At 53.7% G+C, this 27,018-nt stretch overlaps 1 protein-coding gene across 3 annotated transcripts; it reads right to left on the bottom strand.

The window, feature by feature from the left end:
• Nucleotides 1-999: 999 nt before the first annotated feature.
• Nucleotides 1,000-26,999, bottom strand: LOC137306770 (Krueppel-like factor 15). 3 transcript variants are annotated; one of them, XM_067976139.1, is made up of 3 exons: nt 25,212-26,232; nt 4,006-4,796; nt 1,000-2,626 (listed from the first exon to the last, which is right to left on the bottom strand). In XM_067976139.1, the coding sequence occupies exons 2-3, from the start codon at nt 4,737-4,739 to the stop codon at nt 2,461-2,463; spliced, it is 900 nt and encodes a 299-aa protein (XP_067832240.1). In that variant the 5' UTR covers nt 4,740-4,796; nt 25,212-26,232; the 3' UTR covers nt 1,000-2,460. The 3 variants fall into 3 exon arrangements, 2 of the variants coding, with proteins under 2 accessions (XP_067832240.1, XP_067832239.1); XM_067976138.1 differs by lacking the exon at nt 25,212-26,232 and adding an exon at nt 22,753-23,731; XR_010958933.1 differs by lacking the exons at nt 1,000-2,626; nt 4,006-4,796 and adding an exon at nt 22,757-23,554 and having other exon boundaries at nt 25,212-26,999.
• Nucleotides 27,000-27,018: the final 19 nt, after the last annotated feature.

Below are 27,018 nucleotides of genomic sequence, written 5' to 3'. Positions count from 1 at the left end.
GAGAGAGATAGTGAGAGTGGGAGTGGGAGAGAGAGTGAGAGTGGGAGAGGGAGACAGAGAGATAGTGGGAGACAGAGAGAGAGAGTGAGAGTGGAAGACAGAGAGAGAGATGGTGAGAGTGGGGGACAGAGAGAGAAAGAGTGGGGAACAGAGAGTGAGAGTGGGGAACAGAGAGTGAGAGTGGGGAACAGAGAGAGAGAGAGAGTGGGGGACAGTGAGAGTGGGGGACAGAGAGTGAGAGTGGGGGACAGAGAGTGAGAGTGGGGGACAGAGAGAGAGTGAGAGTGGGGAACAGAGAGTGAGAGTGGGGAACAGAGAGAGAGAGTGAGAGTGGGGGACAGAGAGAGAAAGAGTGGGGAACAGAGAGAGAGTGAGAGTGGGGAACAGAGAGAGAGAGAGTGGGGAACAGAGAGAGAGAGTGAGAGTGGGAACAGAGAGTGAGAGTGGGGAACAGAGAGAGAGAGTGAGAGTGGGGAACAGAGTGAGAGTGGGAACAGAGAGAGAGTGAGAGTGGGGAACAGAGAGAGAGAGTGAGAGTGGGAACAGAGAGAGAGAGTGAGAGTGGGGAACAGAGAGAGAGTGAGAGTGGGGAACAGAGAGAGAGAGTGAGAGTGGGAACAGAGAGAGAGAGTGAGAGTGGGGAACAGAGAGACAGAGAGAGTGGGGAACAGAGAGAGAGAGAGTGAGAGGGAACAGAGAGAGAGAGTGAGAGTGGGAACAGAGAGAGAGAGTGAGAGTGGGGAACAGAGAGAGAGAGTGAGAGTGGGAACAGAGAGACAGAGTGAGAGTGGGAACAGAGAGAGAGTGAGAGTGGGGAACAGAGAGAGAGAGTGAGTGAGAGTGGGGAACAGAGAGAGAGTGGGAGACAGAGAGAGGGAAGCGGAGAGAGAGGGACACAGAGAGAGAAAAAGAGTGAGACAGAGAGATCTCCCGCTCTCTCCCTCTCTCTTATCCCCCTTGATCGTGGAGAGTTCATCAATCAAATAAAGTCCAAACCCATTGCATTCAGCATTTTTTAATAAATTGTCTTTAAGCTCGAGAAATACTGGAATCAAATGCCTTCGCAACTCAGTGACCAGGCAGGATACAAAATGTGAAAGTTGTTCAATCAAATCAAATCAAAGTAAGTGCAGATCTCCAGACACCTCAGACCGAGCCTGACACACACTGACGACACCAAGGGGCAGAGGCTACACACTCAAATATTAAATGATATCACATTCCCCTCAATCCAGTCACTCGTTTATCTTTTCCTGTCTCATGTTACTGTCCCTAATAGTTCCATGGCTCAGGGACAGAGTCAGGGACTCCTATCAACACCTGCACTGACCCACTCCCTCCCTCCCTACCCCACAGTCCAACCCCTGATCAGGAGCTGGGGGAGAGAGAAGGGGGGAGAGAGAGAGAGAGGGGGGGGAGAGAGAGGGGGGGAGAGAGAGGGGGGGAGGGGGGGGAGAGAGAGGGGGGGAGGGGGGGGAGAGAGAGGGGGGGAGGGGGGGGGGGAAAGAGAGAGAGGGAGGAAAGAGAGAGAGAGAGGGAGGAGAGAGAGAGGGGGAGAGTGAGAGAGAGGGGGAGAGGGAGAGAGGGGGGGAAGAGAGAGAGGGGGGAGAGAGAGAGGGAGGAGAGAGAGGGAGGAGAGAGAGAGAGGGGGAGAGAGAGGGAGGAGAGAGGGGGGAGAGAGAGAGAGAGAGGGGGGAGAGAGAGAGGGGGAGAGGGAGAGAGGGGGGGAAGAGAGAGAGGGGGGAGAGAGAGAGGGGGGGAAGAGAGAGAGGGAGGAGAGAGAGAGAGAGGGGAGAGAGAGAGAGGGGGGAGAGAGAGGGGAGAGAGAGAGGGAGGAGAGAGAGAGAGAGGGGAGAGAGAGAGGGGAGAGAGAGAGGGAGAGAGAGAGGGGGAGAGAGAGAGGGGGGAGAGAGAGAGGGAAAGAGCGAGGGAGAGAGAGCGGGGAGAGAGGGGTGGTGGGGAAGAGAGCGGGAGAGAGAGGGCGAGGGGGAGAGAGGGGGAGGGGGAGAGAGAGAGAGAGAGGGGGGAAGCTGGGAGAGAGAGCGGGGGACAGACAGGGCGAGAGAGTGGGGGAGAGAGCGAGGGAGGGGACCGGGGGCTTGGGACAGTGCAGGTGCTAACAGAGCCGATGACCCGGGAAGCTGAAAGGAACAGACGGAGGTTTGACCAGGAAAGGAGAGAGAGAATGGTCTGAAAATGACTGCAAGTGTTGAGGTATCCGGGAGAGCTGTGTGTTTCGGGGCTTCTGCTGGTGAACCCACCAATCTGCACTGGTTTATTAGACCGACATTGTCCTCTGCGGGTCCCTGGGGAACAGTCCAGCTCCTCTAAGAGCGATCCTGGACTCGGTGTGTGGACCAGCCAGCGCATCCCAGGCCCTCAGCCGTCTGCTGCGCAGTAATATTCTCCTCTTTCGTCTAGACGCTCGAGGTGGAGCTGGAGGGGGTGGTGGGCGGTCAGTTATCGTGTCTGCGTTACCCGATTGGGGCGAGGGAAGCGATGGACTTTGACGTGTTTGGACAGGTGATCACTCCGAGCAAATCGTTTCTCACACACGGAGCACTGGTAGGGTTTGATCCCAGAGTGTGAGCGTTTGTGTCGGGATAGCTCATCTGATCGCGAAAACCTGTGGGCAACAGAACACCAAGGGAAGAGGCCGTCAGACCGGGCGAGAGATCCGAATCTACCCCCGCATTCCCACTCCCCAAGGCCACCGGCCGCTGCACCAACCCACACAGATATTCGACTGCAGAAGGCATCACAGGCAGTCCTGTCCCCACCCAACGGTCCACAGACCCGCACTTTCCAGCAGGGACCCCGGGGTTGATTCATCCCCTCCCTAACCCGGGGGTCTACGAGGCTAGTTGTAGCCACCACCCCTCTCTCTACCACCCAGTTGAGATGAGCCTCACCCAGGACAGGCTGGGGATGCACCCTGGGCCTTCCCTGCTGTGTGTCGGGGACTCACCGGGCGGGGGATTTATTGGGGTCTTTAATAGGAGCAGTTGCCCTACGTTGTCCTGTTCACTGCACTCGCTGACCTACACTGGCGCCCATTTTTAAATTCTCCACCCTCCTGTTCAAATCCCCTCCCTGGCCCTCGCCCCCCCTCCCTATCTCTGTAACCTCCTCCAGCCCCTACGACCCTCCCAGATCTCTGCGCTCCTCCAATTCCGGCCTCTTGTCCATCCCCCGATTCCCATCGCTCCACCATTGGCGGCCGTGCCTTCAGCTGCCTCGGCCCTAACCTCTCCGCCTCTCTCTCCTCCTTTAAGACCCTCCTTAAAACCTCCCTCTTTGACCGAGTTTTTGGTCACCTATCCGAATCATAGAATGTTGCAGCATAGGAGGAGGCCATTCAGCCCATTGTGCCTGTGCCGTCTCTTTGAAAGAGTTATCCAATTAGTCCCACCCCCCTGCTCTTTCCCCAGAGCCCTGCAAATTTCTCCCCTTCAAGTATTTATCCAATTCCCTTTTGAAAGTTATTATTGAATCTGCTTCCACCGCCCTTTCAGGCAGTGAATTCCAGATCAGAACAACTCGCTGCGTAAAAAAACATTCTCCTCATCTCCCCCTCTGGTTCTTTTACCAATTACCTTAAATCTGTGTCCTCTGGTTCCCGACCCTCCTGCCACTGGAAACAGTTTCTCTTTATTTACTCCATCAAAACCCTTCCTGATTTTGAACCCCTCGATTAAATCTCCCCTTAACCTTCTCTGCTCCGAGGAGAACAATCCCAGCTTCTCCAGTCTATCCACATCACTGGAGTCCCTTATCCCCGGGACCATTCTGGTAAATCTCCTCTGCACCCCCTCTAAGGCCTTGACATCTTTCCTGAATCGCGGTGCCCAGAACTGGTCACGATACTCCGGCTGGGGCCTATAAAGTTGACCATAAGTAGAGCCGATGTCTCCCTGTGGCTTGGAGTGTGATTCACACTCCTGTGAAGTGCCTGGGGAGGGTTTTATGACAGTGTTAGGCAGTCAGGAGCTGCTGTTTGCTCACCTCCAGTCACAGCCGGGCCAGGTACAGGTGAAGGGTTTCTCTCCGGTGTGACGCCGGGTATGGGCCTTTAAGTGACTGCTCTTGCTGTAAATCTTGCTGCAGCCGGGGTACAAGCACTTGTGAACTTTCAGCAGTTCCGGCGTGGCGAATCTTGGCGTCTTGTGGGAGGCCTCAGTCTGGCTTTGGGCAGAGAGCTTGGCAGCAATGCGGACAAACTGCCGGGGGGGAGCGGAGGGAGCGGCCTGGGGCACCAGGGCGTAGGTTTGGCCCTGGATACTGACCAGGAGCTGGGCGAGGCTGACCCCTCGGCCCTCCCGCACCTGCAGGACGAGGGGAGGGACCCCCGGGGAGGACGAAGGAGTTTGTTCCCCATCCCCAGGCTCCTGGAGGCTGGGCTCCATCGCTACCCTGCTCGGGCAGGGCCCCTCTCCCTCCTGGGCCTCACTGTCCAACACGAGCGGCCAGGGTCTGCTCTCCGACCCTTCCCCCCTCAGCTGCAGGCTCATGTGTTCCACCAGGAACTCTTCGATCTCGTCCAGTGTCGGCTGAAAGCTGCTCCAAGGGTGATGGGTTCCTGCAGCCTCCGACAGGAGGTACTCGATGAAGCTCTCGGGCCCAGTGCCCAGAGGACCTGGGGAGCTCTGATTGGAACATTCACTGTCGTACTCCCAGACCGGCGAAGGAACAGACTCATGGAGTCGGGCTGTCAGACCTGGGCCGCTGTAGTAATACATCGTCTCCCTCCGGGGGGATACAACACTGCCCAACAGAGAGGCTGCGATCAATGAAACCTGCAGACAAACAGAAACTGGAGTCAGATCCAACGGCAAGATGACAGAGTCCTGGCATTTTATATCCACTGTCCCATCAAACACACCCGGGGCAGGTACAGGGTTAGATACAGAGTAAAGCTCCCTCTACACTGTCCCATCAAACACTCCCGGGGCAGGTACAGGGTTAGATACAGAGTAAAGCTCCCTCTACACTGTCCCATCAAACACTCCCAGGGCAGGTACAGGGTTAGATACAGAGTAAAGCTCCCTCTACACTGTCCCATCAAACACTCCCAGGGCAGGGACAGGGTTAGATACAGAGTAAAGCTCCCTCTACACTGTCCCATCAAACACTCCCAGGGTCAGGTACAGGGTTAGATACAGAGTAAAGCTCCCTCTACACTGTCCCATCAAACACTCCCAGGGCAGGTACAGGGTTAGATACAGAGTAAAGCTCCCTCTACACTGTCCCATCAAACACTCCCAGGGGCAGGTACAGGGTTAGATACAGAGTAAAGCTCCCTCTACACTGTCCCATCAAAAACACCCAGGGCAGGTACAGGGTTAGATACAGAGTAAAGCTCCCTCTACACTGTCCCATCAAACACTCCCTGGGCAGGTACAGGGTTAGATACAGAGCAAAGCTCCCTCTACACTGTCCCATCAAACACTCCCAGGGGCAGGTACAGGGTTAGATACAGAGTAAAGCTCCCTCTACACTGTCCCATCAAACACTCCCAGGGGCAGGTACAGGGTTAGATACAGAGTAAAGCTCCCTCTACACTGTCCCATCAAACACTCCCAGGGGCAGGTACAGGGTTAGATACAGAGTAAAGCTCCCTCTACACTGTCCCATCAAACACTCCCAGGGCAGGTACAGGGTTAGATACAGAGTAAAGCTCCCTCTACACTGTCCCATCAAACACTCCCAGGGGCAGGTACAGGGTTAGATACAGAGTAAAGCTCCCTCTACACTGTCCCATCAAACACTCCCAGGGCAGGGACAGGGTTAGATACAGAGTAAAGCTCCCTCCACACTGTCCCATCAAACACTCCCAGGGCAGGTACAGGGTTAGATACAGAGTAAAGCTCCCTCTACACTGTCCCATCAAACACTCCCAGGGCAGGTACAGGGTTAGATACAGAGTAAAGCTCCCTCTACACTGTCCCATCAAACACTCCCAGGGCAGGGACAGGGTTAGATACAGAGTAAAGCTCCCTCTACACTGTCCCATCAAACACTCCCAGGGCAGGTACAGGGTTAGATACAGAGTAAAGCTCCCTCTACACTGTCCCATCAAACACTCCCAGGGCAGGTACAGGGTTAGATACAGAGTAAAGCTCCCTCTACACTGTCCCATCAAACACTCCCAGGGCAGGTACAGGATTAGATACAGAGTAAAGCTCCCTCTACACTGTCCCATCAAACACTCCCAGGGCAGGTACAGGGTTAGATACAGAGTAAAGCTCCCTCTACACTGTCCCATCAAACACTCCCAGGGCAGGTACAGGGTTAGATACAGAGTAAAGCTCCCTCTACACTGTCCCATCAAACACTCCCAGGGCAGGTACAGGGTGAGATACAGAGTAAAGCTCCCTCTACACTGTCCCATCAAACACTCCCAGGGCAGGGACAGGGTTAGATACAGAGTAAAGCTCCCTCCACACTGTCCCATCAAACATCCCCAGGGCAGGTACAGGGTTAGATACAGAGTGAAGCTCCCTCGACACTGTCCCATCAAACACTCCCAGGGCAGGTCAGGGTTAGATACAGAGTAAAGCTCCCTCTACACTGTCCCATCAAACACTCCCAGGGCAGGTACAGGGTTAGATACAGAGTAAAGCTCCCTCTACACTGTCCCATCAAACACTCCCGGGGCAGGTACAGGGTTAGATACAGAGTAAAGCTCCCTCTACACTGTCCCGTCAAACACTCCCAGGGCAGGTACAGGGTTAGATACAGAGTAAAGCTCCCTCTACACTGTCCCATCAAACACTCCCGGGGCAGGTACAGCACGGGTTAGATACAGAGTAAAGCTCCCTCAACACTGTCCCATCAAACACTCCCGGGGCAGGTACAGCACGGGTTAGATACAGAGTAAAGCTCCCTCCACACTGTCCCATCAAACACTCCCAGGACAGGTACAGGGTTACAGACAGAGTAAAGCTCCCTCTACACTGTCCCATCAAACACTCCCAGGACAGGTACAGGGTTACAGACAGAGTAAAGCTCCCTCGACACTGGCCAATCAAACACTCCCGGGGCAGGTACAGTACGGGTTAAATACAGAGCAAAGCTCCCTCTGCACTGTCCCATCAAACACTCCCAGGGCAGGTACAGCACGGGTTAGATACAGAGTAAAGCTCCCTCTACACTGTCCCATCAAACACTCCCAGGGCAGGTACAGCACGGGTTAGATACAGAGTAAAGCTCCCTCCACACTGTCCCATCAAACACTCCCAGGGCAGGTACAGGGTTACAGACAGAGTAGAGCTCCCTCCACACTGTCCCATCAAACACTCCCAGGGCAGGTACAGGGTTAGAGACAGAGTAAAGCTCCCTCTGCACTGTCCTGTCAAACACTCCCAGGGCAGGTACAGGGTTAGAGACAGAGTAAAGCTCCCTCTGCACTGTCCTGTCAAACACTCCCAGGGCAGGTACAGGGTTAGATACAGAGTAAAGCTCCCTCTACACTGTCCCATCAAACACTCCCAGGGCAGGTACAGGGTTAGATACAGAGTAAAGCTCCCTCTACACTGTCCCATCAAACACTCCCAGGGGCAGGTACAGGGTTAGATACAGAGTAAAGCTCCCTCTACACTGTCCCATCAAACACTCCCAGGGCAGGGACAGGGTTAGATACAGAGTAAAGCTCCCTCCACACTGTCCCATCAAACACTCCCAGGGCAGGTACAGGGTTAGATACAGAGTAAAGCTCCCTCTACACTGTCCCATCAAACACTCCCAGGGCAGGTACAGGGTTAGATACAGAGTAAAGCTCCCTCTACACTGTCCCATCAAACACTCCCAGGGCAGGGACAGGGTTAGATACAGAGTAAAGCTCCCTCTACACTGTCCCATCAAACACTCCCAGGGCAGGTACAGGGTTAGATACAGAGTAAAGCTCCCTCTACACTGTCCCATCAAACACTCCCAGGGCAGGTACAGGGTTAGATACAGAGTAAAGCTCCCTCTACACTGTCCCATCAAACACTCCCAGGGCAGGTACAGGATTAGATACAGAGTAAAGCTCCCTCTACACTGTCCCATCAAACACTCCCAGGGCAGGTACAGGGTTAGATACAGAGTAAAGCTCCCTCTACACTGTCCCATCAAACACTCCCAGGGCAGGTACAGGGTTAGATACAGAGTAAAGCTCCCTCTACACTGTCCCATCAAACACTCCCAGGGCAGGTACAGGGTGAGATACAGAGTAAAGCTCCCTCTACACTGTCCCATCAAACACTCCCAGGGCAGGGACAGGGTTAGATACAGAGTAAAGCTCCCTCTACACTGTCCCATCAAACATCCCCAGGGCAGGTACAGGGTTAGATACAGAGTGAAGCTCCCTCGACACTGTCCCATCAAACACTCCGAGGGCAGGTACAGGGTTAGATACAGAGTAAAGCTCCCTCTACACTGTCCCATCAAACACTCCCAGGGCAGGTACAGGGTTAGATACAGAGTAAAGCTCCCTCCACACTGTCCCATCAAACACTCCCAGGGCAGGGACAGGGTTAGATACAGAGTAAAGCTCCCTCTACACTGTCCCATCAAACACTCCCAGGGCAGGTACAGGGTTAGATACAGAGTAAAGCTCCCTCTACACTGTCCCATCAAACACTCCCGGGGCAGGTACAGGGTTAGATACAGAGTAAAGCTCCCTCTACACTGTCCCGTCAAACACTCCCAGGGCAGGTACAGGGTTAGATACAGAGTAAAGCTCCCTCTACACTGTCCCATCAAACACTCCCGGGGCAGGTACAGCACGGGTTAGATACAGAGTAAAGCTCCCTCAACACTGTCCCATCAAACACTCCCGGGGCAGGTACAGCACGGGTTAGATACAGAGTAAAGCTCCCTCCACACTGTCCCATCAAACACTCCCAGGACAGGTACAGGGTTACAGACAGAGTAAAGCTCCCTCTACACTGTCCCATCAAACACTCCCAGGACAGGTACTGGGTTACAGACAGAGTAAAGCTCCCTCGACACTGGCCAATCAAACACTCCCGGGGCAGGTACAGTACGGGTTAAATACAGAGCAAAGCTCCCTCTGCACTGTCCCATCAAACACTCCCAGGGCAGGTACAGCACGGGTTAGATACAGAGTAAAGCTCCCTCTACACTGTCCCATCAAACACTCCCAGGACAGGTACAGGGTTACAGACAGAGTAAAGCTCCCTCTACACTGTCCCATCAAACACTCCCAGGACAGGTACTGGGTTACAGACAGAGTAAAGCTCCCTCGACACTGGCCAATCAAACACTCCCGGGGCAGGTACAGTACGGGTTAAATACAGAGCAAAGCTCCCTCTGCACTGTCCCATCAAACACTCCCAGGGCAGGTACAGCACGGGTTAGATACAGAGTAAAGCTCCCTCTACACTGTCCCATCAAACACTCCCAGGGCAGGTACAGCACGGGTTAGATACAGAGTAAAGCTCCCTCCACACTGTCCCATCAAACACTCCCAGGGCAGGTACAGGGTTACAGACAGAGTAGAGCTCCCTCCACACTGTCCCATCAAACACTCCCAGGGCAGGTACAGGGTTAGAGACAGAGTAAAGCTCCCTCTGCACTGTCCTGTCAAACACTCCCAGGGCAGGTACAGGGTTAGAGACAGAGTAAAGCTCCCTCTGCACTGTCCTGTCAAACACTCCCAGGGCAGGTACAGGGTTAGATACAGAGTAAAGCTCCCTCTACACTGTCCCATCAAACACTCCCAGGGCAGGTACAGCACGGGTTAGATACAGAGTAAAGCTCCCTCTACACTGTCCCATCAAACACTCCCAGGGCAGGTACAGCACGGGTTAGATACAGAGTAAAGCTCCCTCCACACTGTCCCATCAAACACTCCCAGGGCAGGTACAGGGTTACAGACAGAGTAGAGCTCCCTCCACACTGTCCCATCAAACACTCCCAGGGCAGGTACAGGGTTAGAGACAGAGTAAAGCTCCCTCTGCACTGTCCTGTCAAACACTCCCAGGGCAGGGACAGGGTTAGATACAGAGTAAAGCTCCCTCTACACTGTCCCATCAAACACTCCCAGGGCAGGTACAGGGTTAGATACAGAGTAAAGCTCCCTCTGCACTGTCCCATCAAACACTCCCAGGGCAGGTACAGCACGGGTTCGATACAGAGTAAAGCTCCCTCTACACTGTCCCATCAAACACTCCCAGGGCAGGTACAGCACGGGTTAGATACAGAGTAAAGCTCCCTCCACACTGTCCCATCAAACACTCCCAGGGCAGGTACAGGGTTACAGACAGAGTAGAGCTCCCTCTACACTGTCCCATCAAACACTCCCAGGGGCAGGTACAGGGTTAGATACAGAGTAAAGCTCCCTCTACACTGTCCCATCAAACACTCCCAGGGCAGGGACAGGGTTAGATACAGAGTAAAGCTCCCTCCACACTGTCCCATCAAACACTCCCAGGGCAGGTACAGGGTTAGATACAGAGTAAAGCTCCCTCTACACTGTCCCATCAAACACTCCCAGGGCAGGTACAGGGTTAGATACAGAGTAAAGCTCCCTCTACACTGTCCCATCAAACACTCCCAGGGCAGGGACAGGGTTAGATACAGAGTAAAGCTCCCTCTACACTGTCCCATCAAACACTCCCAGGGCAGGTACAGGGTTAGATACAGAGTAAAGCTCCCTCTACACTGTCCCATCAAACACTCCCAGGGCAGGTACAGGGTTAGATACAGAGTAAAGCTCCCTCTACACTGTCCCATCAAACACTCCCAGGGCAGGTACAGGATTAGATACAGAGTAAAGCTCCCTCTACACTGTCCCATCAAACACTCCCAGGGCAGGTACAGGGTGAGATACAGAGTAAAGCTCCCTCTACACTGTCCCATCAAACACTCCCAGGGCAGGGACAGGGTTAGATACAGAGTAAAGCTCCCTCTACACTGTCCCATCAAACATCCCCAGGGCAGGTACAGGGTTAGATACAGAGTGAAGCTCCCTCGACACTGTCCCATCAAACACTCCGAGGGCAGGTACAGGGTTAGATACAGAGTAAAGCTCCCTCTACACTGTCCCATCAAACACTCCCAGGGCAGGTACAGGGTTAGATACAGAGTAAAGCTCCCTCCACACTGTCCCATCAAACACTCCCAGGGCAGGGACAGGGTTAGATACAGAGTAAAGCTCCCTCTACACTGTCCCATCAAACACTCCCAGGGCAGGTACAGGGTTAGATACAGAGTAAAGCTCCCTCTACACTGTCCCATCAAACACTCCCGGGGCAGGTACAGGGTTAGATACAGAGTAAAGCTCCCTCTACACTGTCCCGTCAAACACTCCCAGGGCAGGTACAGGGTTAGATACAGAGTAAAGCTCCCTCTACACTGTCCCATCAAACACTCCCGGGGCAGGTACAGCACGGGTTAGATACAGAGTAAAGCTCCCTCAACACTGTCCCATCAAACACTCCCGGGGCAGGTACAGCACGGGTTAGATACAGAGTAAAGCTCCCTCCACACTGTCCCATCAAACACTCCCAGGACAGGTACAGGGTTACAGACAGAGTAAAGCTCCCTCTACACTGTCCCATCAAACACTCCCAGGACAGGTACTGGGTTACAGACAGAGTAAAGCTCCCTCGACACTGGCCAATCAAACACTCCCGGGGCAGGTACAGTACGGGTTAAATACAGAGCAAAGCTCCCTCTGCACTGTCCCATCAAACACTCCCAGGGCAGGTACAGCACGGGTTAGATACAGAGTAAAGCTCCCTCTACACTGTCCCATCAAACACTCCCAGGGCAGGTACAGCACGGGTTAGATACAGAGTAAAGCTCCCTCCACACTGTCCCATCAAACACTCCCAGGGCAGGTACAGGGTTACAGACAGAGTAGAGCTCCCTCCACACTGTCCCATCAAACACTCCCAGGGCAGGTACAGGGTTAGAGACAGAGTAAAGCTCCCTCTGCACTGTCCTGTCAAACACTCCCAGGGCAGGTACAGGGTTAGAGACAGAGTAAAGCTCCCTCTGCACTGTCCTGTCAAACACTCCCAGGGCAGGTACAGGGTTAGATACAGAGTAAAGCTCCCTCTACACTGTCCCATCAAACACTCCCAGGGCAGGTACAGCACGGGTTAGATACAGAGTAAAGCTCCCTCTACACTGTCCCATCAAACACTCCCAGGGCAGGTACAGCACGGGTTAGATACAGAGTAAAGCTCCCTCCACACTGTCCCATCAAACACTCCCAGGGCAGGTACAGGGTTACAGACAGAGTAGAGCTCCCTCCACACTGTCCCATCAAACACTCCCAGGGCAGGTACAGGGTTAGAGACAGAGTAAAGCTCCCTCTGCACTGTCCTGTCAAACACTCCCAGGGCAGGGACAGGGTTAGATACAGAGTAAAGCTCCCTCTACACTGTCCCATCAAACACTCCCAGGGCAGGTACAGGGTTAGATACAGAGTAAAGCTCCCTCTGCACTGTCCCATCAAACACTCCCAGGGCAGGTACAGCACGGGTTCGATACAGAGTAAAGCTCCCTCTACACTGTCCCATCAAACACTCCCAGGGCAGGTACAGCACGGGTTAGATACAGAGTAAAGCTCCCTCTACACTGTCCCGTCAAACACTCCCAGGGCAGGTACAGGGTTAGATACAGAGTAAAGCTCCCTCTACACTGTCCCGTCAAACACTCCCAGGGCAGGTACAGGGTTAGATACAGAGTAAAGCTCCCTCTGCACTGTCCCATCAAACACTCCCAGGGCAGGTACAGCACGGGTTAGATACAGAGTAAAGCTCCCTCTACACTGTCCCGTCAAACACTCCCAGGGCAGGTACAGGGTTAGATACAGAGTAAAGCTCCCTCTGCACTGTCCCATCAAACACTCCCAGGGCAGGTACAGGGTTAGATACAGAGTAAAGCTCCCTCTACACTGTCCCATCAAACACTCCCGGGGCAGGTACAGGGTTAGATACAGAGTAAAGCTCCCTCTACACTGTCCCATCAAACACTCCCAGGGCAGGTACAGGGTTAGATACAGAGTAAAGCTCCCTCTACACTGTCCCATCAAACACTCCCGGGGCAGGTACAGCACGGGTTAGATACAGAGTAAAGCTCCCTCAACACTGTCCCATCAAACACTCCCGGGGCAGGTACAGCACGGGTTAGATACAGAGTAAAGCTCCCTCCACACTGTCCCATCAAACACTCCCAGGACAGGTACAGGGTTACAGACAGAGTAAAGCTCCCTCTACACTGTCCCATCAAACACTCCCAGGACAGGTACAGGGTTACAGACAGAGTAAAGCTCCCTCGACACTGGCCAATCAAACACTCCCGGGGCAGGTACAGTACGGGTTAAATACAGAGCAAAGCTCCCTCTGCACTGTCCCATCAAACACTCCCAGGGCAGGTACAGCACGGGTTAGATACAGAGTAAAGCTCCCTCTACACTGTCCCATCAAACACTCCCAGGGCAGGTACAGCACGGGTTAGATACAGAGTAAAGCTCCCTCCACACTGTCCCATCAAACACTCCCAGGGCAGGTACAGGGTTACAGACAGAGTAGAGCTCCCTCCACACTGTCCCATCAAACACTCCCAGGGCAGGTACAGGGTTAGAGACAGAGTAAAGCTCCCTCTGCACTGTCCTGTCAAACACTCCCAGGGCAGGTACAGGGTTAGAGACAGAGTAAAGCTCCCTCTGCACTGTCCTGTCAAACACTCCCAGGGCAGGTACAGGGTTAGATACAGAGTAAAGCTCCCTCTACACTGTCCCATCAAACACTCCCAGGGCAGGTACAGGGTTAGATACAGAGTAAAGCTCCCTCTACACTGTCCCATCAAACACTCCCAGGGCAGGTACAGGGTTAGATACAGAGTAAAGCTCCCTCTACACTGTCCCATCAAACACTCCCAGGGCAGGTACAGGGTTAGATACAGAGTAAAGCTCCCTCTACACTGTCCCATCAAACACTCCCAGGGGCAGGTACAGGGTTAGATACAGAGTAAAGCTCCCTCCACACTGTCCCATCAAACACTCCCAGGGCAGGGACAGGGTTAGATACAGAGTAAAGCTCCCTCCACACTGTCCCATCAAACACTCCCAGGGCAGGTACAGGGTTAGATACAGAGTAAAGCTCCCTCTACACTGTCCCATCAAACACTCCCAGGGCAGGTACAGGGTTAGATACAGAGTAAAGCTCCCTCTACACTGTCCCATCAAACACTCCCAGGGCAGGGACAGGGTTAGATACAGAGTAAAGCTCCCTCTACACTGTCCCATCAAACACTCCCAGGGCAGGTACAGGGTTAGATACAGAGTAAAGCTCCCTCTACACTGTCCCATCAAACACTCCCAGGGCAGGTACAGGGTTAGATACAGAGTAAAGCTCCCTCTACACTGTCCCATCAAACACTCCCAGGGCAGGTACAGGATTAGATACAGAGTAAAGCTCCCTCTACACTGTCCCATCAAACACTCCCAGGGCAGGTACAGGGTTAGATACAGAGTAAAGCTCCCTCTACACTGTCCCATCAAACACTCCCAGGGCAGGTACAGGGTTAGATACAGAGTAAAGCTCCCTCTACACTGTCCCATCAAACACTCCCAGGGCAGGTACAGGGTGAGATACAGAGTAAAGCTCCCTCTACACTGTCCCATCAAACACTCCCAGGGCAGGGACAGGGTTAGATACAGAGTAAAGCTCCCTCTACACTGTCCCATCAAACATCCCCAGGGCAGGTACAGGGTTAGATACAGAGTGAAGCTCCCTCGACACTGTCCCATCAAACACTCCGAGGGCAGGTACAGGGTTAGATACAGAGTAAAGCTCCCTCTACACTGTCCCATCAAACACTCCCAGGGCAGGTACAGGGTTAGATACAGAGTAAAGCTCCCTCCACACTGTCCCATCAAACACTCCCAGGGCAGGGACAGGGTTAGATACAGAGTAAAGCTCCCTCTACACTGTCCCATCAAACACTCCCAGGGCAGGTACAGGGTTAGATACAGAGTAAAGCTCCCTCTACACTGTCCCATCAATCACTCCCGGGGCAGGTACAGGGTTAGATTCAGAGTAAAGCTCCCTCTACACTGTCCGTCAAACACTCCCAGGGCAGGTACAGGGTTAGATACAGAGTAAAGCTCCCTCTACACTGTCCCATCAAACACTCCCGGGGCAGGTACAGCACGGGTTAGATACAGAGTAAAGCTCCCTCAACACTGTCCCATCAAACACTCCCGGGGCAGGTACAGCACGGGTTAGATACAGAGTAAAGCTCCCTCCACACTGTCCCATCAAACACTCCCAGGACAGGTACAGGGTTACAGACAGAGTAAAGCTCCCTCTACACTGTCCCATCAAACACTCCCAGGACAGGTACAGGGTTACAGACAGAGTAAAGCTCCCTCGACACTGGCCAATCAAACACTCCCGGGGCAGGTACAGTACGGGTTAAATACAGAGCAAAGCTCCCTCTGCACTGTCCCATCAAACACTCCCAGGGCAGGTACAGCACGGGTTAGATACAGAGTAAAGCTCCCTCTACACTGTCCCATCAAACACTCCCAGGGCAGGTACAGCACGGGTTAGATACAGAGTAGAGCTCCCTCCACACTGTCCCATCAAACACTCCCAGGGCAGGTACAGGGTTAGAGACAGAGTAAAGCTCCCTCTGCACTGTCCTGTCAAACACTCCCAGGGCAGGGACAGGGTTAGATACAGAGTAAAGCTCCCTCTACACTGTCCCATCAAACACTCCCAGGGCAGGTACAGGGTTAGATACAGAGTAAAGCTCCCTCTGCACTGTCCCATCAAACACTCCCAGGGCAGGTACAGCACGGGTTCGATACAGAGTAAAGCTCCCTCTACACTGTCCCATCAAACACTCCCAGGGCAGGTACAGCACGGGTTAGATACAGAGTAAAGCTCCCTCTACACTGTCCCGTCAAACACTCCCAGGGCAGGTACAGGGTTAGATACAGAGTAAAGCTCCCTCTACACTGTCCCGTCAAACACTCCCAGGGCAGGTACAGGGTTAGATACAGAGTAAAGCTCCCTCTGCACTGTCCCATCAAACACTCCCAGGGCAGGTACAGCACGGGTTAGATACAGAGTAAAGCTCCCTCTACACTGTCCCGTCAAACACTCCCAGGGCAGGTACAGGGTTAGATACAGAGTAAAGCTCCCTCTGCACTGTCCCATCAAACACTCCCAGGGCAGGTACAGGGTTAGATACAGAGTAAAGCTCCCTCTACACTGTCCCATCAAACACTCCCGGGGCAGGTACAGGGTTAGATACAGAGTAAAGCTCCCTCTACACTGTCCCATCAAACACTCCCAGGGCAGGTACAGGGTTAGATACAGAGTAAAGCTCCCTCTACACTGTCCCATCAAACACTCCCGGGGCAGGTACAGCACGGGTTAGATACAGAGTAAAGCTCCCTCAACACTGTCCCATCAAACACTCCCGGGGCAGGTACAGCACGGGTTAGATACAGAGTAAAGCTCCCTCCACACTGTCCCATCAAACACTCCCAGGACAGGTACAGGGTTACAGACAGAGTAAAGCTCCCTCTACACTGTCCCATCAAACACTCCCAGGACAGGTACAGGGTTACAGACAGAGTAAAGCTCCCTCGACACTGGCCAATCAAACACTCCCGGGGCAGGTACAGTACGGGTTAAATACAGAGCAAAGCTCCCTCTGCACTGTCCCATCAAACACTCCCAGGGCAGGTACAGCACGGGTTAGATACAGAGTAAAGCTCCCTCTACACTGTCCCATCAAACACTCCCAGGGCAGGTACAGCACGGGTTAGATACAGAGTAAAGCTCCCTCCACACTGTCCCATCAAACACTCCCAGGGCAGGTACAGGGTTACAGACAGAGTAGAGCTCCCTCCACACTGTCCCATCAAACACTCCCAGGGCAGGTACAGGGTTAGAGACAGAGTAAAGCTCCCTCTGCACTGTCCTGTCAAACACTCCCAGGGCAGGTACAGGGTTAGAGACAGAGTAAAGCTCCCTCTGCACTGTCCTGTCAAACACTCCCAGGGCAGGTACAGGGTTAGATACAGAGTAAAGCTCCCTCTACACTGTCCCATCAAACACTCCCAGGGCAGGTACAGGGTTAGATACAGAGTAAAGCTCCCTCTACACTGTCCCATCAAACACTCCCAGGGCAGGTACAGGGTTAGATACAGAGTAAAGCTCCCTCCACACTGTCCCATCAAACACTCCCAGGGCAGGTACAGGGTTAGATACAGAGTAAAGCTCCCTCTACACTGTCCCATCAAACACTCCCAGGGCAGGTACAGGGTTAGATACAGAGTAAAGCTCCCTCTACACTGTCCCATCAAACACTCCCAGGGCAGGGACAGGGTTAGATACAGAGTAAAGCTCCCTCTACACTGTCCCATCAAACACTCCCAGGGCAGGTACAGGGTTAGATACAGAGTAAAGCTCCCTCTACACTGTCCCATCAAACACTCCCAGGGCAGGTACAGGGTTAGATACAGAGTAAAGCTCCCTCTACACTGTCCCATCAAACACTCCCAGGGCAGGTACAGGATTAGATACAGAGTAAAGCTCCCTCTACACTGTCCCATCAAACACTCCCAGGGCAGGTACAGGGTTAGATACAGAGTAAAGCTCCCTCTACACTGTCCCATCAAACACTCCCAGGGCAGGTACAGGGTTAGATACAGAGTAAAGCTCCCTCTACACTGTCCCATCAAACACTCCCAGGGCAGGTACAGGGTGAGATACAGAGTAAAGCTCCCTCTACACTGTCCCATCAAACACTCCCAGGGCAGGGACAGGGTTAGATACAGAGTAAAGCTCCCTCTACACTGTCCCATCAAACATCCCCAGGGCAGGTACAGGGTTAGATACAGAGTGAAGCTCCCTCGACACTGTCCCATCAAACACTCCGAGGGCAGGTACAGGGTTAGATACAGAGTAAAGCTCCCTCTACACTGTCCCATCAAACACTCCCAGGGCAGGTACAGGGTTAGATACAGAGTAAAGCTCCCTCCACACTGTCCCATCAAACACTCCCAGGGCAGGGACAGGGTTAGATACAGAGTAAAGCTCCCTCTACACTGTCCCATCAAACACTCCCAGGGCAGGTACAGGGTTAGATACAGAGTAAAGCTCCCTCTACACTGTCCCATCAATCACTCCCGGGGCAGGTACAGGGTTAGATTCAGAGTAAAGCTCCCTCTACACTGTCCGTCAAACACTCCCAGGGCAGGTACAGGGTTAGATACAGAGTAAAGCTCCCTCTACACTGTCCCATCAAACACTCCCGGGGCAGGTACAGCACGGGTTAGATACAGAGTAAAGCTCCCTCAACACTGTCCCATCAAACACTCCCGGGGCAGGTACAGCACGGGTTAGATACAGAGTAAAGCTCCCTCCACACTGTCCCATCAAACACTCCCAGGACAGGTACAGGGTTACAGACAGAGTAAAGCTCCCTCTACACTGTCCCATCAAACACTCCCAGGACAGGTACAGGGTTACAGACAGAGTAAAGCTCCCTCGACACTGGCCAATCAAACACTCCCGGGGCAGGTACAGTACGGGTTAAATACAGAGCAAAGCTCCCTCTGCACTGTCCCATCAAACACTCCCAGGGCAGGTACAGCACGGGTTAGATACAGAGTAAAGCTCCCTCTACACTGTCCCATCAAACACTCCCAGGGCAGGTACAGCACGGGTTAGATACAGAGTAAAGCTCCCTCCACACTGTCCCATCAAACACTCCCAGGGCAGGTACAGGGTTACAGACAGAGTAGAGCTCCCTCCACACTGTCCCATCAAACACTCCCAGGGCAGGTACAGGGTTAGAGACAGAGTAAAGCTCCCTCTGCACTGTCCTGTCAAACACTCCCAGGGCAGGGACAGGGTTAGATACAGAGTAAAGCTCCCTCTACACTGTCCCATCAAACACTCCCAGGGCAGGTACAGGGTTAGATACAGAGTAAAGCTCCCTCTGCACTGTCCCATCAAACACTCCCAGGGCAGGTACAGCACGGGTTCGATACAGAGTAAAGCTCCCTCTACACTGTCCCATCAAACACTCCCAGGGCAGGTACAGCACGGGTTAGATACAGAGTAAAGCTCCCTCTACACTGTCCCGTCAAACACTCCCAGGGCAGGTACAGGGTTAGATACAGAGTAAAGCTCCCTCTACACTGTCCCATCAAACACTCCCAGGGCAGGTACAGCACGGGTTAGATACAGAGTAAAGCTCCCTCTACACTGTCCCGTCAAACACTCCCAGGGCAGGTACAGCACGGGTTAGATACAGAGTAAAGCTCCCTCTACACTGTCCCGTCAAACACTCCCAGGGCAGGTACAGGGTTAGATACAGAGTAAAGCTCCCTCTGCACTGTCCCATCAAACACTCCCAGGGCAGGTACAGCACGGGTTAGATACAGAGTAAAGCTCCCTCTACACTGTCCCGTCAAACACTCCCAGGGCAGGTACAGGGTTAAATACAGAGTAAAGCTCCCTCTGCACTGTCCCATCAAACACTCCCAGGGCAGGTACAGCACGGGTTAGATACAGAGTAAAGCTCCCTCTACACTGTCCCGTCAAACACTCCCAGGGCAGGTACAGGGTTAGATACTGAGTAAAGCTCCCTCTACACTGTCCCATCAAACACTCCCAGGGCAGGTCCAGCACGGGTTAGATACAGAGTAAAGCTCCCTCTACACTGTCCCGTCAAACACTCCCAGGGCAGGTACAGGGTTAGATACAGAGTAAAGCTCCCTTAACACTGTCCCATCAAACACTCCCAGGGCAGGTACAGCACGGGTTAGATACAGAGTAAAGCTCCCTCTACACTGTCCCATCAAACACTCCCAGGGCAGGTACAGCACGGGTTAGATACAGAGTAAAGCTCCCTCCACACTGTCCCATCAAACACTCCCAGGACAGGTACAGGGTTACAGACAGAGTAGAGCTCCCTCCACACTGTCCCATCAAACACTCCCAGGGCAGGTACAGGGTTAGATACAGAGTAAAGCTCCCTCTACACTGTCCCATCAAACACTCCCGGGGCAGGTACAGGGTTGGATACAGAGTAAAGCTCCCTCTACACTGTCCCATCAAACACTCCCGGGGCAGGTACAGGGTTAGATACAGAGTAAAGCTCCCTCAACACTGTCCCATCAAACACTCGCAGGGCAGGTACAGGGTTAGAGACAGAGTAAAGCTCCCTCTGCACTGTCCTGTCAAACACTCCCAGGGCAGGTACAACACAGGTTAGATACAGAGTAAAGCTCCCTCAACACTGTCCCATCAAACACTCCCAGGGCAGGTACAGCACGGGTTCGATGCAGAGTAAAGCTCCCTCTGCACTGTCCCATCAAACACTCCCAGGGTCAGGTACAGGGTTAGATACAGAGTAAAGCTCCCTCTACACTGTCCCATCAAACACTCCCAGGGCAGGTACAGGGTTAGATACAGAGTAAAGCTCCCTCTACACTGTCCCATCAAACACTCCCAGGGCAGGTACAGGGTTAGATACAGAGTAAAGCTCCCTCTACACTGTCCCATCAAACACTCCCAGCTCAGGTACAAGGTTAGATACAGAGTAAAGCTCCCTCTACACTGTCCCATCAAACACTCCCAGCGCAGGTACAGGGTTTGATACAGAGTAAAGCTCCCTCTGCACTGTCCCATCAAACACTCCCAGCGCAGGTACAGGGTTAGATACAGAGTAAAGCTCCCTCTACACTGTCCCATCAAACACTCCCAGGGCAGATACAGGGTTAGATACAGAGTAAAGCTCCCTCTGCAGTGTCCCACTGAGGGGAATCTCCCAGCCTGGCTGAGATGTCAGATATTGAGAGCTCAATACCGCAGAAAGCTTTGGGGAGTATCGAACTTGCAGGGGTGAAATTAAAAAGGAAATTAGGAAAGCAAAGGGAGGGCAGGAAAAAATACTGGCAAATAAAATTGAGGGAAACCCAAAAATGTTTTATAAATACATAAAGAGCAAGAGGATAACTAAGGAAAGAGTAGGGCCTATTAGAGACCAAAAAGGTAACCTCTGTGTGGAGGCGGAAGATGTGGGGATGGTTCTTCATGAATACTTTGCGTCTGAATTCAGAAAAGAGGGGGACAATGAAGAAATTGTAGTTAAGGAGGAGGAGTGTGAAATATTGGGTGAGATAGTGGGAGAGGGAGTATTCAGGGGATTAGCATCTCTGAAAGTAGATAAATCACCAGGTCCGGATGAAATGTCTCCCAGGCTGTTAAGAGAAGCCAGGGAGGAAATAGCGGAGGCTCTCACCATCATTATCCAATCCTCCCTGACTACAGGCGTGGTGCCGGAGGATTGGAGGACTGCTAACATTGTACCGTTGTTTAAAAAGGGAGAAAGAGATAGACCGAGTAATTACAGGCCAGTCAGTCTAACCTCGGTGGTGGGCAAATTATTGGAATCAATTCTGAGGGACAGCATAAATCGTCATTTAAAAAGGCATGGGTTAATCAAGGACAGTCAGCATGGATTTGTTAAGGGAAGGTTGTGTCTGACTAACTTGATTGAATTTTTTGAGGTAACAAGGAGGGTTGATGGGGGTAGTGCATTTGATGTAGTCTGCATGGATTTTAGCAAGGCTTTTGACAAGGTCCCACATGGCGGACTGGTCAAAAAAGTACAAGCCCATGGGATCCAAGGGAAAGTGTCAAGTTGGATCCAAAATTGGCTCAGTGGCAGGAAGCAAAGGGTAATGGTTGACGGGTGTTTTTGGGACTGGAAGGCTGTTTCCAGTGGGGTTCCGCAGGGCTCAGTACGAGGTCCCTTGCTTTTTGTGGTATATATTAATGATTTGGACTTGAATGTGGGGGACATGATCAAGAAGTTTGCAGATGATGCTAAAATTGGCCGTGTGGCTGATAGTGAGCAGGAAAGCTGTAGACTGCAGGAAGATATCAATGGACTGGTCAGATGGGCAGAAAAGTGGCAAATGGAATTCAATCTGGAGAAGTGTGAGGTAATGTATTTGGGGAGAGCAAACAAGGCAAGGGAGTACACAATAAATGGGAGGATACTGAGAGGTGTAGAGGAAGTGAGGGACCTTGGAGTGCATGTCCACAGATCCCTGAAGGTAGCAGGACAGGTAGGTAAGGTGGTTAAAAAGGCAGACGGGATACTTTCCTTTATTAGCCGAGGCACAGAATATAAGAGCAGGGAGGTTATGCTGGAACTGTATAAAACACTAGTTAGGCCACAGCTTGAGTACTGTGTACAGTTCTGGTCACCACATTACAGGAAGGATGTGATTGCACTCGAGAGGGTGCAGAGGAGATTTACGAGGATGTGGCCAGGGCTGGAGAATTTTAGCTATGAGGAAAGATTGGATAGGCTGGGGTTGTTTTCATTGGAACAAAGGAGGCTGAGGGGAGATTTAATTGAGGTGTATAAAATTATGAGGGACCGAGATAGAGTGGATAGGAAGGAGCTATTTCCCTTAGCAGAGGGGTCAGTGACCAGGGGACCTAGATTTAAAGTGATTGGTAGAAGGATTAGAGGGGAGATGAGGAGAAATGTTTTCACCCAGAGGGTGGTGGGGTCTGGAACTCACTGCCTGAGAGGGTGGGAGAGGCAGAAACCCTCATCACATTTAAAAAATACCTGGATGTGCCCCTGAAGTGCCGAAACCTACAGGGCTACGGAGCAAGTGCTGGAAAGGGGGATTAGGCTGGAGGGCTCTTTATCGGCCGGCACGCTGTTGACAGGGTTTACCTGAGGCAAAATCCAGCGCTGTTCCCGGGACAGGAGTCCAATCCACTGCACACCTCCTCGATCGGGAGTGAGACCGTACGCGGAGGCTCGAGGCCGTCGTAGAGCGCTGGAACCCCGTACTGAGCGTTACAAAGCTGACGGCCCTGCTCCTGTGCTTCCCGAAGGCGGCCTCTTCCTGCCGCTCCCTCGCTCTGTGTCTCTGTCCTGTTCCTGCCACTCCCTCAGTCTCGGTCTGTGTCCCTGTTGCTCTGAGATTGACTGTTGATGCTGCAGGTGAATGTCACTGGCCCCTATTTATAAAAGGCTGGGTCATTCCCGTGGATTAATGAGGGCTGGTTATGGGCCTGACTTAAACTCAGGCCTCTCATTGGACGTCGTTTTGTGATTGGTCTGGGAATAGATCGGGAAACATCCAGTCATTGCTGAACCCTCCTTCAGTCCCGGTTAATGTGTAATCCGTGTCCCTCCGAGTAACTGGGAAAATACTGACAGTTTATCTCCGTTCAACCCCAGGTATTGTTCAGGAGAAAGAATTCCCATTTCGACAGAGCCTCTCACCATTTCAGGACATCCCAAAGCTTCACAGCCAATCAAGTACTTTCTGAAGTGAGGTCACTGTTGTAATGTAGGAAACGTGGCAGCCAATTTACGCACAGCAAGATCCCACAAACAGAAATGTGATAATGACCAGATCATCTGTTTTTAGTGATGTTGGTCGAGGGATAAATATTGGCCCCAGGACCCCGGGGAGAACTCCCCCTGCTCTTCTTCCAATAGTGGCCGTGGGATCTTTTACATCCACCTGAGAGGAGCAGACGGGGCCTCGGTTTAACATCTCATCCGAAAGACAGCACCTCCGACAGTGCGGCGCTCCCTCAGTACTGACCCTCCGACAGTGCGGCGCTCCCTCAGTACTGACCCTCCGACAGCGCGGCGCTCCCTCAGTACTGACCCTCCGACAGCACGGCGCTCCCTCAGTACTGACCCTCCGACAGCGCGGCGCTCCCTCAGTACTGACCCTCCGACAGCGCGGCGCTCCCTCAGTACTGACCCTCCGACAGTGCGGCGCTCCCTCAGTACTGACCCTCCGACAGTGCGGCGCTCCCTCAGTACTGACCCTCCGACAGTGCGGCGCTCCCTCAGTACCGACCGTGCGGCGCTCCCTCAGTACTGACCCTCCGACAGTGCGGCGCTCCCTCAGTACTGACCCTCCGACAGTGCGGCGCTCCCTCAGTACTGACCCTCCGACAGTGCGGCGCTCCCTCAGTACTGACCCTCCGACAGTGCGGCGCTCCCTCAGTACTGACCCTCCGACAGTGCGGCGCTCCCTCAGTACTGACCCTCCGACAGTGCAGCGCTCCCTCAGTACTGACCCTCCGACAGTGCAGCGCTCCCTCAGTACTGACCCTCCGACAGTGCGTCCCTCCCTCAGTACTGCTCTGGGAGTGTCGGCCAAGGTAATGGGGCTCGAGTCTCTGGAGGGGGGTTCGAACCCACGACCTCCTGACTCAGAGGGGAGAGTGAGACCCACTGAGCCACAGCTGACACCTTAATGAAAACCCATTTGTCTCCTTACTCCCTGGAGGCATCGACTCTCATTGGAGGATTGGTCCCAGAGGCAACGGCCCCCCGGGGGGGGGGGTGTTTATTACACCGGGGGGGCGGGAATCTTTCTCTCATTTCCTGCTGGTTCTGAACTCTCCATCAGCCCATGCAAGGCCAGGTTAACTCTTCCAACCCCTCCACCAATACTCCCTTCAGAGGGGGGGTGGGCATGGGACTGTACCCCAGTGAGAGGCAGTGCCCTCGGGGAGGGACATGGAACATAAGAAATAGGAGCAGGAGTAGGCCATTCGGCCCCTCGAGTCTGCTCCGCCATTCAATCAGATCATGGCTGATCTTTAACCTCAACTCCCCTTTCCCGCCCGATCCCTGTTTCCATGAGATCCCCTCTCATTCTTCTAAACTCTAGAGAGTATCGGCCCATTCTACTCAATCTCTCCTCATAGGACAACCCTCTCATCCCAGGAATCAATCTAGTGAACCTTCGTTGCACTGCCTCTAAGGCAAGTATATCCTTCCTTAGGTAAGGAGACCAAAACTGTACACAGTACTCCAGGTGAGGTCTCACCAAAGCCCTGTACAATTGTAGCAAGACTTCCTTACTCTTGTACTCCAATCCCCTTGCAATAAAGGCCAATATGCCATTTGCTTTCCTAATTACCTTCTGTGTTTCGTACTGGGACTGTACCCCCGTGAGAGCCCTTCAGGAGAGGGGAATTGGAGAGAGAATATTTGCAGAGTCAGTGCATTAGACACAAACAAAGTAGAAAATCCTGCAACAAACTACAAACCTACAGAGACGTAAATCCTTCCACCAGAGACAGATAAGACAGTGAAGTAATGGATAACATGCGTCAGCCCTCAGCCCACACACTTCACAAACAAGGGGCACTGACCTCCGGCTCACTCCATATTTTTCCAAATCGCTATCTTCAGGCACGACGCAGAGCTCCTAATCTCTCTACCTTTGGCAGGGCTGGCGATGGGTAAACACTGTGACAGGGAGAGAGATCCGGCTGCCTTGTTCCACACACTCACACCCTGGTCTCAGCTGACACCCAGCGACTGCTGCCCTTCCAGGGGACGATTGCGGAGAGGAAGCTGGGGGGGGGGCGCCAGAGACGGTGTGGAACGGGGAGGGGGCTGAGAGCGCACAGGGAGAGCTCGACAATCATACTGTCCCATCCCTTCGTCACTTTAAACACCTCTGTCAAGTCACCCAACGATTGCCGATGAGCTGGGTTCGTGGTAGCAGCGAGGTGCAGCAACTGTGTGACGGTCTCTCCGTTTCAGCATTGATTCAAGCTGCTCGAGCCTAACCTCTGTTCCCCCGAGTTACTGCACTCAGGGCGCTGAAGGACTAGGACTCGAGGGGACAAAATCGTGTCACGGAGAGGGAGAGGATGGGAATGATCTGTCTTTGATAATATATTACAAATTTTACATGGCTGCACATCCTGTCGACTTTTTCCCCCGTTATAAATTCCTATGTCAACATCTATACTGGAAGTTGCCTATGTAAACGTGTCACGTTACAGTCACACCCCAACCTGTTGTAGCGCCCTCCGCTGTCCAGCACTGATTGGGGATAGGGGAGTGGCTGGGAGACTCGTGGCCCCTCCCCCACAGGATAGGGGAGTGGCTGGGAGACTCGTGGCCCCTCCCCCACAGGATAGGGGAGTGGCTGGGAGACTCGTGGCCCCTCCCCCACAGGATAGGGGAGTGGCTGGGAGACTCGCGGCCCCTCCCCCACGGGAATAGGGGAGTGGCTGGGAGACTCGTGGCCCCTCCCCCACAGGATAGGGGAGTGGCTGGGAGACTCGCGGCCCCTCCCCCACGGGACAGGGGAGTGGCTGGGAGACTCGTGGCCCCTCCCCCACGGGACAGGGGAGTGGCTGGGAGACTCGTGGCCCCTCCCCCATGAGATAGGGGAGTGGCTGGGAGACTCGTGGCCCCTCCCCCACGGGAATAGGGGAGTGGCTGGGAGACTCGTGGCCCCTCCCCCACAGGATAGGGGAGTGGCTGGGAGACTTGTGGCCCCTCCCCCACGGGACAGGGGAGTGGCTGGGAGACTCGCGGCCCCTCCCCCACGGGAATAGGGGAGTGGCTGGGAGACTCGCGGCCCCTCCCCCACGGGAATAGGGGAGTGGCTGGGAGACTCGCGGCCCCTCCCCCACGGGAATAGGGGAGTGGCTGGGAGACTCGCGGCCCCTCCCCCACGGGAATAGGGGAGTGGCTGGGAGACTCGTGGCCCCTCCCCCACGGGAATAGGGGATTGGCTGGGAGACTCGTGGCCCCTCCCCCACGGGAATAGGGGAGTGGCTGGGAGACTCGTGGCCCCTCCCCCACGGGAATAGGGGATTGGCTGGGAGACTCGTGGCCCCTCCCCCACGGGAATAGGGGATTGGCTGGGAGACTCGTGGCCCCTCCCCCACGGGAATAGGGGAGTGGCTGGGAGACTCGTGGCCCCTCCCCCACGGGAATAGGGGAGTGGCTGGGAGACTCGTGGCCCCTCCCCCACGGGAATAGGGGAGTGGCTGGGAGACTCGTGGCCCCTCCCCCACGGGAATAGGGGAGTGGCTGGGAGACTCGTGGCCCCTCCCCGCCGCTCAGTTTCCTTTCAAGGGTAGAAGATGCACCCAGTGACCTCATGGACCCTCCATGTTACAAAAGGGGAAATAACTGCACACCTCCCAGTGCCCC

This window comes from Heptranchias perlo, chromosome 45 (assembly GCF_035084215.1).
Source record: "Heptranchias perlo isolate sHepPer1 chromosome 45, sHepPer1.hap1, whole genome shotgun sequence".
Lineage (NCBI taxonomy): Eukaryota > Metazoa > Chordata > Chondrichthyes > Hexanchiformes > Hexanchidae > Heptranchias > Heptranchias perlo.
This window is presented reverse-complemented; position numbering and strand designations above follow the sequence as displayed.

Coding starts and splice junctions, on each gene's coding strand:
- LOC137306770 (XM_067976139.1), bottom strand. CDS start 4,739: ATGTATTACTACAGCGGCCCAGGTCTGACAGCCCGACTCCATGAGTCT. Junction 2,627..4,005: donor TGGCCCGGCTGTGACTGGAG/GTGAGCAAACAG, acceptor TGTTGCCCACAG/GTTTTCGCGATCAGATGAGC.